Source organism: Alligator sinensis, unplaced genomic scaffold, assembly GCF_000455745.1.
Source record: "Alligator sinensis unplaced genomic scaffold, ASM45574v1 scaffold115_1, whole genome shotgun sequence".
NCBI lineage: Eukaryota > Metazoa > Chordata > Crocodylia > Alligatoridae > Alligator > Alligator sinensis.
This window is the reverse complement of record NW_005841895.1, coordinates 3,112,005-3,122,454: the sequence shown is the minus strand read 5'-3', so window position 1 is coordinate 3,122,454 and position 10,450 is coordinate 3,112,005. Positions and strand designations below refer to the sequence as shown.

The 10,450-nt window shown below is 39.8% G+C and overlaps 1 protein-coding gene across 1 annotated transcript; it reads left to right on the top strand.

Annotated features, from left to right (window-relative positions):
- The first annotated feature begins 6 nt into the window (after positions 1-6).
- On the top strand, positions 7-9,934 carry LOC102382614 (1,25-dihydroxyvitamin D(3) 24-hydroxylase, mitochondrial). Its single transcript, XM_014517173.2, has 12 exons — positions 7-80; positions 171-361; positions 913-1,006; positions 2,142-2,238; positions 3,087-3,178; positions 3,524-3,635; positions 5,093-5,238; positions 5,829-5,995; positions 6,186-6,264; positions 7,316-7,510; positions 7,615-7,726; positions 8,524-9,934. The coding sequence occupies exons 1-11, from the start codon at positions 21-23 to the stop codon at positions 7,723-7,725; spliced, it is 1,344 nt and encodes a 447-aa protein (XP_014372659.2). The 5' UTR covers positions 7-20; the 3' UTR covers position 7,726; positions 8,524-9,934.
- The last annotated feature ends 516 nt before the right edge of the window (positions 9,935-10,450 follow it).

Genomic DNA, 10,450 nt, shown 5'->3' with positions numbered 1-10,450 from the left:
GCCCCACCAACTGGACGCTGATGGGCAGCCTGCTGGACATGCTCTGGAAAGGGGGGCTCAAGCGGCAGCACGAGACGCTGGTAAGTCCCCCCTCTCCCCCTCCACATCTGGACAGCTGCACCGTGTCCCCACCGCTGAGCCACCCTTCCCCCTCCCTCCCCTTCCCGTAGGCAGACTACCATAAAAAGTTCGGCAAGATTTTCCGCATGAAGCTGGGCGCCTTCGACTCGGTGCACGTCGGGGCTCCGTGCTTGCTGGAAGCCTTGTTCAGGAAGGAGAGTGCCTACCCGCAGAGGCTGGAGATCAAGCCCTGGAAAGCCTACCGCGACTACCGGGGCGAGGGCTACGGCCTGATGATCTTGTAAGTGGTCTTGTAAAGGGGCTGCAGGAGCCACGGGCACTGCTGGGAGGGTGAGGCTGAGCAGGGAAGCGTGTCCTGCAGACAGCTCCCGCCGGCGGTTTTGTGCGTGTGGATGCTGTAAACCCCAGGCGTGAGCAGCTCTCTTTATTCAGCCGGCAGGGTTTTGGATTCTTGCCCGAGGTTACCAGCGGTCCCAGGACGCAATCATTAGTCACCGCCGGCTGTATTCAGCACTTTCCCTCTTTCCTGTGGGAAACCAATCCATTCCCGCTGCAAGAGGCATCCTTTTTATGTGGTTCAGGTGCACTGAAGCTGCAGTAAAACAGGCTGCTGCTTCCCTAATCTCTGTTTCAGAAGCATAGCAAGTGAGGGCTGGACGAGACCTCAGGAGATCACATCTTGTCCAACCCCCTGCCCTAAAAGCAGGACCATCCCCAACTGTCTCATCCCAGCCAGAGCTAGACTTTAAACTGGAAGCACCTGCTTCATGCTGTGGTGTTAAACTCCCCCTGGCTCATTCTTTCCATGCTGCTGTTTGAATTTCAATCTAGAGAAGGGGAGGACTGGCAGAGAGTAAGAAGTGCCTTTCAGAAGAAGCTGATGAAGCCCACGGAGGTGATGAAATTGGACTCCACAATCAATGAGGTACTGAGAGCTTCACCTTGCCTTTCTCTCTCTTATCTTTGTGCTGGAAACCTGACAACAGGGCACAGATCTATACAGTTCTTGAACTGTCTTCACATTAAAAAGATCACTTTTCATATATCACTCAGAAGAAAGCTGTATACAAAGGGAACATTAGGTCTGACCCAAAGCAAGGTAAACTGAGAAGCTCATGGCTGATGTGATCATTTCCCCGTAGACACCATACACAATATATTCATGTATGACGTCATCAGAATTGTACTCCCTCTTATATTTATCTGCTTCTGGGAGACTCTGAGCTTGAGGAGTGTCTGATAAGCAGTTCAGGCAATCTGCTTCAAGTGAACCGAACTAGGCTATAATGACCTAATAAAGAATGCCCTGCATTGGAAAGCTTGTCTAAATTTATAGCAACCATGCAGTTGGTCCAATAAAGGATGTCACCTCCCCTGCCCCCCCCCAAAATCATTGCCTACCCCCTGTCTGATGTAAGACTGAGACATCTTTTCAGGGGAAATACCATGACCACCAAAGTGGATTTCCTACTGGCTGGGGAAAACCACTTTCCTGGAAGGGGATAGTGTCCTGACTGAGGTCACTAGTTAGCCTCCCACTTTCACTTTCAGTGGAAAGATCTCAGCTATACGCCAACTTTATGGAAATGGGAGACTCCTCCTTAGCTTGCTTCTGCAGCTGAGGGAAAGCAAACCTCAGGGGCATCCGAACCCCAAGCCTCTGGGCTTGGGCCCATATGTAGGATGACTACCAAAGGATTTGGAAGCATCTGAAGTCCCAGGTAGGGGTGGAGGATGCTTGCTGGTAGCAGAGCTACATATGGTTCTTGAATGACACAGATTTGGAATTGATTTGGCTGATTTGACTTGGGACACAAAAAAATGTCCTTAAAAATATATATATTTTCATTTCAGCAGAAGTAAACCTCCAGAATTGTTTATAACTGTATAACAGAAGAAAAAATTCCTGTTACAGTACTGTAGTCTTTGGGCAATAAAATCCTACTGGAAATACAAGCATTCCTCTGTTACACAAGACAGTTATCTATCTACTAAAAGATAAGCTGGAAATGTTAAATTACCTAGGACCTGTATTTACCAGTTTCTTCTATTTCCTTTAGGTCCTGCCAGATTTCATGCAGAGAATAGATGATCTTTGCAAAAAAAATGGTGAAATGGAAGATTTGTATTCAGAATTCAACAAGTGGTCATTTGAAAGTAAGTTTTCTACCTTACAATAGAGATCAAAAAGTGTTTTGGTACTTGGTATGACATTTAACGTGGATTAGTTCACAACAGTATAGGTGACAAAGCTGTGCTAGTTTCCTAAGGGTTGGAATAGCTGTGGTATAAAAGACACAACACAGTACTTCCTAATAAGCAGTGGAACAAACTAGATAATGAAGACCTGATCCAAAAAAAAAAAAAGAAGAAAAATGCATCTTCAATAAGGTTTGCAAAATCTCATTAAAATTTCTCATTGGGGAATCCTTATATTCGGTTGTCAAACATAGTAACCAAGCTGGGCAGAGCAATATGCCATTCATGATGAGGGATCACTTACACATCTATAGGGGAAAGTGTGACTGTTTCGCTCATGGAGTATTGAAGTCACCCTGGGCACATCTACATGAAACACTTACTGGGCTTTAGCCTAATAACACTGCGCAGTAGTGTGGCAGTCAAAAACTATGCTAACCATGTACTGCAGGGTGTTATTAGACCAATGCGCAGCAAGCATCACAAAACCGTATGTTGGTGCTACTGCACAGTAACTCTAGTTACTGAGCATTTTGTTAGTATTTTATTAAGTAGGTACTAAACTAAATGGGAAGTAACTAAGGTGCATTAATAAATGTGTAGATGTGCCCCCTGCGGCTGAATCAGCTGATGGGGAAGTTATTTTGAACTGCCCTGAAGTGTCTACACTATTGTTTGTGGATAAATATGCATCTTAGAAAGAAGTCTCTTTTGGGTTTGTTTGGTTTTTTTCAGAAGCCAATTCAGGCAGTTGAATGAGTGCTGGAGGCTAATCTATTGTGTAACATTTATTTTTTTAATGTCAGGTATCTGCCTGGTGTTGTATGGGAAAAGGTTTGGGCTTCTGCAGCAGGATGTTGGAGAAGAAGGCTTGAACTTCATCAAGGCTGTGAAAACGGTATGGAGAAGGAGCCTTAGTTCTTAAACATGTTGGTCAAGTTCTCCTCTATCTCCAAACACAGTTTCCTTTCTGTATAAGAGGTGCACACTGTGCAATGTCATTAACTTAGTTTGGTTGCTAAAAATTTCTCACATGTTAAAATATGCAGGACTTTGTGCCTACAAAATGAAAATTCACTCTTGTGACTATACCTGTTGTACCCCTACTTGACAAAAACCCACCAGAACCATGCATCATCCCTTGTTTCAGTGAGAACACGTTGTTCTTTTTACCCATTTCTGTTTACAAAGCATATCTGGGAGGTGATAACTTTTATAGTGAAAAATGTTTTTGTTTCCACAGATGATGGCTACTTTTGGGATGATGATGGTGACCCCAGTTGAACTTCATAAAAGTCTGAACACAAAAGTCTGGCAAGCTCATACTAACGCATGGGACAATATCTTTAAAACAGGTAACTTAGATCCAGTCCTCACATGGCTATGCATATCCAATTTGGATTTATTCTTTTTACAAATGTTACTGCATTGCAAAGCAGCTCTGCAACACAACAGTCCTGTTCCTGTTTACCCCAGATCTCTTTTACTCAGATAGTGGAAATTCCCTATGTACACTGTTCTCACCTCATACCTACAACTAAAGCTTTGCTCTAGTTCTTTTTCAACATGTGATCTAAAGGTAACCATTTGGAAACAGCAGTATTAGTGATCCTAGGTTAGCTTTTCATGACTGGTAAATAGGTTGAAAGTAGTCTGTCACGTAAAACATGATAAAATGCCCTATCTCAAGGCTGTTGTTGAGAAGCAAGGATTTTTATGTGCTAAGAGAGACTTTTTTAAAATAGGGTTTTGATGGAACTGGATTCCAATATGTTATCCATGTACCTTTTATAACAGAGACCTTCAAAGTAGCAGAGTACTGACTCGCTTTTAGCATAGCAGTTTCTACTTGCTTTGGGTCTATTGGCATTAGAGGAACACTTGGTAATCACAGCCTTCAGATATGAAGTTTGGATGATTTTTTTTTTCTTTTCTTCCCCCTTTATGAATACCTTGTGATAATTCAAGTTAAAAATTAAGCAAGGTTTAGTAACTCACATTATTGTAGTGCTGACTAGGATTATTTCTTCCCACTGTTTATTGCACAATGATTGATTATTTAAGGCTTAAGGTAAGATCTACTTAACGATAGAGGAAATATATGCCACTTTGCTGTGCCAAGATTGGAGCAGGATTGTTTTATCAATGTTTGCTCAGTGTTTAAAAGAAAAATACACACTAAATACTTGTTTCATTCCTAGAACTATATTTTGGCCCTTACTTGGTTTGAATAACCCTGTTCATAATCATTACCATTGATTTCAAAGAACCACTTACTAAAAAGGGTAGCAAAACCAACAGACCATAAAGGAAAAGTAACTCGGTTGAAATATGGGGTGTATCATAGTCAGAAACGAACATTTTTTTTTTTTAATGGCTTTGGGAGTTAAACACCCAACTCCCAGCTGATTTTCTTTTCAGCTCCCTTAGTTCCTTTTGAGGATCCAGGCCAGTAAGCTTTATCCTGGTTATATCTACAGCCCATATATTTATGGCTAAGTGTGTTGCTTATACAAAGTAGTGGTATTATATGTATTCATATATACACACATTGAGAAGGCAGAATACCTACTAATCTTCAGAAGTTTCTCTGATCATTACGGTTTTTGTTTTTATGTTGGGGTTTGGTAGTTTTGTTTTGGGTCGGGGGGGAGGGTTGTGAATAGAAGAGGTCTGTGTTGCAGTGACGATGGGAGATACCCATAGTCTATAACAATATCACAATGATCATAAAACAGGAAACGAATCTGTCCTGTTTAGTTTGATGAATTTTTAGTAGCTTTCTAATTGCTTCCTCTCCATCCATCCCCAGCGAAGCGTTCAATCGATAACAGACTGCAGAAACATTCTGCCAACCCTACTGAAGATTTCCTTTGTGACATTTACTTCAGGGGCCAGCTTTCCAAGAAAGAGCTTTATGCAACTATTGCAGAACTTCAGATTGCAGGAGTTGAAACGGTAAATTTGCCAAGAACAGACCTGTTTTTTATTTTGAGTGCTGGTAGCAGAAAGAGGTTGCAAAGTGGTTAAGGTCATAGGATTGTAAGAAAGTACAGCTAAAAGGGACCTTATAGGGTCATCGAGTCCAGCCCTCTTGCTCAAAGCAGGATGATCCCAGATTAGACCATCCCAGCTGCCTGCACATGGAGAATATTTATCCTTAATATCATCGAAATAAGTATCCATAATAGAGCTGGAAAATGGTTAGTAGCTATTGAACCTTCAGTAAAGGAAAGATAGCAAGTATGTGACTGTGAGCTATTGCTACACAGTCACTTAAAGAGAACTGCATGGACACAAGTGAAACTTCACTTAAAACCACTAAATAGTGGTATTTCTACCTTCCTTTCCCCTCAATTCTTGCTTTCTGCTGGAGAACAGTGGGCAGAACACTGTATGGTATTAGGTCTAAGAGAGGTGGAAGACCTTTCTAGTGGGCTAGCTGTACAATGCATGTGATACAAATGCTTTTGTTATGGGTGTTTTGTCAAATTGGTCATCTGTATTCTCCTATCTGAGCTCATAATAGTCTTCTGTTCATGTTGCAGACTGCCAATAGTCTACTGTGGGCCCTGTACAACTTTTCACGTAATCCACATGTCCAACAGAAGCTTCTCAATGAAATACAGAACGTAGTATCTGAGAATGAGAGTCCAAATTCTGAGCACGTGAAGAAAATGCCTTATTTAAAAGCGTGTCTGAAAGAATCTATGAGGTACAACTGTCTAGATAACTTGTAAAGCAAAATGGGCTCTGTTTGATAGTGATTGTGTAGCTCCTCAAATAGAGAGAGACTTTCTAGTGTTAAAATTTTACATAACTGTCATCTTACTAGTTAGAATAAAACATTGTGGGCACCTGTGGAGAAAAATCTTGGTAGACTAATTTTATTTATTTGCCTGTAGGATAACACCATCTGTGCCCTTTACCAGTCGCACGCTTGACAAAGAAACTAGTGTTGGGAACTATATGCTACCCAAAGGGGTGAGTAGAATTTATTCTAAGCTGTTTTCTTTATCAAGTCTTTTACAGTCGAATTAAACACATATAGGGTAACCATTTCTGAAAAATGACTTAAGGGCTGCGTCTATGCAAGACACTGACTGCGCAGTCATTTAGTACTTGTATAGATGTGGTTGTTACCATATGATGCTACTGCACAGTAGTATTGGACTACTATGCAGTTAGTGTCTTGTGTAGATGCGGTCAAGGAATAGTTCCTACGTATGGCAGTGATCAACTTTAATATTCAGACACCATGTTATTGCAGATGCCTAACTAAAGAGACAATACCGACTTGTTAAAAAAGAAAAAGAACATGATTTCCTAGAAATTAAAAAGCACTCAAATGCTGGAATAAAATTAGATTAGTGAAATGAATGGCTCTAATTGCAAGGAGGATAGGTAGTGTTACAGGGAAGTTGCAAAAGGAAAAAACTCTTTTGGGGGTGTTATGTTTTATTAGACCAACTTCTGAAGTTCTCCTGTATCTTTGTGAAGGATGCCCACATTTGAAAGTTTGTCCAATTTTATCCCAACCATGTAATAGATCCAATAAAAGATATTACCCTAAAAAGTCCTTGTCTCTAGCAAGGAGGATAGGCTTAGTTTTCTTTGTTGACACCCAACTCCTTTTTTACTAACCCTTAATTTTTATCTTATACCTGATAGTTATCAAAAGGATGGAGGCTAGTATGGAAGTAGTACAGTAATTCTCCATCTAATATCCTCTCCTAACTCTGTCCTGTTGTAACTCCATTAGCTTAAACAGAGTTGCCCTTGCTTACACTGGGACTGAATTTGCCCCCACAGTTCCTGCATGTTTTAGTGTTGAATCCAAGAGCTTCTTCAAAAAATTCTTTTACTCCTATATCCGCCATCTACTTTCTGTGCATATGATCTAATAGTGTTAATTTTTTTCCAAGAAAATAGACATTGTTTTACCGTTACCAACTTTTTCCCCCATTAACACAATTAAGTCAGTCAGAACCAACCAGTTCTTAACTGATCTCTCCCCAACTGCTTTTGTTCACAGACAATATTGATGATAAATAGCCATGCTGTGGGATCCAGTGAAGAGTATTTTAGAGACTGGAATCAGTTTAAACCAGAGCGCTGGCTCCAAAATACCAGAATAAATCCTTTTTCTCATGTTCCATTTGGCATTGGGAAAAGGATGTGCATTGGACGTCGCTTAGCAGAGCTGCAGCTTCACTTAGCCATTTGCTGGGTAAATATAACAGTATACTTTTTAATACATTATGCAGCGTTCAACATTAAGTTATTCAGATAGTGACACTTGGCATCGGCTTACTCAAACTTTTTGCGTTTCAGCTCGTTCGCAAATATCGAATTGTAGCAACCGACAATGAGCCAGTAGAGACCCTGCATTCAGGAATACTGATCCCCAATCGAGAACTTCCCATTGCATTTCAAAGAAGATGAGGTAAATAAGCCTGGAGCCCATTCTGCTCTTTTTACATCTGTACCTAGATTCAGTAGGACTCTGCAGACTTTTCAGTGAAGAACTTGGCTGCGTTTTGTGAAGATTAACACTTCTTAAACACTGTCATGCTTCATTATCTTTGAAAAAAAGCTTCTGTAAACAATGAAAGAACCTAGGTATTTGACTTTCACTTTCTGGCCCTTGTGTTAAGTGCCTTGAGACAAGAGTCTTCTGTCTATTGTATGGATCAAAGATTTATATTCCCCATAGTATAACACACATTGGGTGGATTCCAAAGGATGTAGTTTCCTTCCTCTAGTAGTAAAAGTTCAGAGCACTGTGTCGCTTAGTTATGATGCTGGTGCACAGGAGGGTACAATACATAATGTACCTGCACAAGTAAGAGAACTGCTTGGTCTTCACTTGCAGATCACTTCACATACAAGCAAATTAGTCCAGGATGACTGGATTTAAACTACAGCCTTGAGGTCAGGTTTGGTGTCATAAAGTTTGGATGTGATAAATATCAGAACTTGATCACATGGGACTTCAGTTTTTGTGCTTTGTTAACTTTTTCCATATCAAAAAATATATACTGGAAAAATAGGCCTCTTGTGGATGTAGATCTGAGCTAGAATCAAGCCTTCCAAATAAGAACTAAGTTGGACTTCACCAAAGTGGCAATAGACCACATGTCAATTGAATATGGGTTTTAACTGCTTTCACAGATGTTAAAATCACACACTGATTTTAAATACCTTCCGTCTATAAAGTCTATGGATTCTCTCTTTCTCCAGATAATCTACAGAAGATGAAGGACTCCGCTACTGCTGCCTTCTCTGAGAACAGCATACCACTATTGGGAATGACAAAACCTATATGCAATGGCAAAACCAATGGAGAAGTTGCAAGGGACATGTCTCAAGTAATGCACTGGTGACAGGGACAGCAATGCAGAGTCAGTAAAAGCTCAGGTAGTTTGTGCTGACTCCACTATCAAAGCTGGTAAAGCTATCAAATCTGGCAAGCTTGTCCAGCCTGCAAATCTGAGCAATATTTTAACATTAATTGCCCATATATTAACTGAGGGGCTACATGGTTCAAGAGTTTGGTTCTGAACAGCAGAGCTCTGTACTTGGCCCTGGCTAGTAGAGTGAAAGTTGTTAAGGATTGAGTTGGTCTCAATCCCTGTGCATTTTGCAGTGGAAACTACAAAATAATCGGGCATGAATTGGTCTTGTTTAGGGATGAGATGCACTGACAGGGCAGTGTGAGGGGAAAACGGCTGCTTGTTCTCTCCCAGTTTTATACCTGTGCCATGAATTAAAGTGAAGATTCCTGGCTGCCATGTTGTCAATCTGGGATCAGTTTAAGAAAAGGATTTCACATTTTGGAATTTTTTGCCCCTTTAATTATTCCAAGTTGCAGATGATATGACTTAAAAACAATTAAAAAAAAAAAAAAGCAAAATGATACCAAAGCCATTTAGGTAAAATTGTCCATTGTTATAACCGAGCTTCACTATGATGCCTACATAATACTTGAAAATGTATTTTCAAGCTGATGGCCTGTGACTGCTACTACATATACTTATGTAACTATCTCACTACTGTCTTGTGCTTTATCCTGCCCTGCAGCCTGTCTTGTCACATCCTTAAATTATAAGTTGGTTTAAGTGACCATTTTGTTGAATATGTGTATAGCACTGAGCACTATGGCACCCTGATCTGTGACTGAGGTCTCTGGATACTGTAACTAATATCTTAAATGCCAAGTATTTTGTAAATAATATAAAAAGAAATATATACCAAAGAACCACATGCAAGAAGAGATGTAAATATTCCAAGAAGATTTTATTGTGGAGATCATGCTTTATAAACAAGTGTATTTAAACTAAAATTAGTGAAAGGTGGTAATCATACTTATGTGATATAGCAGAAACAACAATAGCTCGCTATTTTCCATGAATGTACTTAAAGTGCAGGTCCTTTTTAATACAGAGTTTGGATATTATGTAAACTGTTATATTTTTATAAAGGAAACTTTTTATTTTTTATTTTTTTAGTTTGTATAGTTTGGAATGGTATAAAATCTTAATGTCTGTTTGGTTCCCGTTAATGATTGTTACATTTATGTTGTTAAATATACATAGTATATATAACAATTTGTGTACTGCCTTTCTGGGAAATGCTGTAATAAATACAGAATTCTCTCTCTCTCTCTCTCTCTCTCTCTCTCTCTTTTTTTTTAGAAATGTGTCCTATATTCTTGCATCCTAATTTAGCAAAAAAAGTTTTCTTTGTTTAAGAACACCAGTGAATCCCATTATATGCTCTAAGAAGGCAGTCACTTTATATGACCAAATAAGTACTTTCCTTCTTTTTCCATTGCAGTAGTCACTAGCAATTGGTTAATAACTAAATTCGGCCTTATTCATTCCCAAAGAACGGGAGTAGATGTACATGCTACAATACCAAGTGCAATTCAGCTGAAACAAAAAACCCTAATCAACTCTTCCCCTTTTCCCAATTTACTTAAAAGAAAGTGTTTAATACTCTTCTGGTACAGTTGCTGATGTGATAGACCTTTAGCAAGACTATTTTAGAACTGGCACAGGTGGATGCATAATGAATTTAGATTTCTAGATGTAGCTGAAATAAGTGGCTGCTTGCTAAAAAAAACTTTGCAATATGTATCATCCTTCATGCACACTGGTGAAGAAAG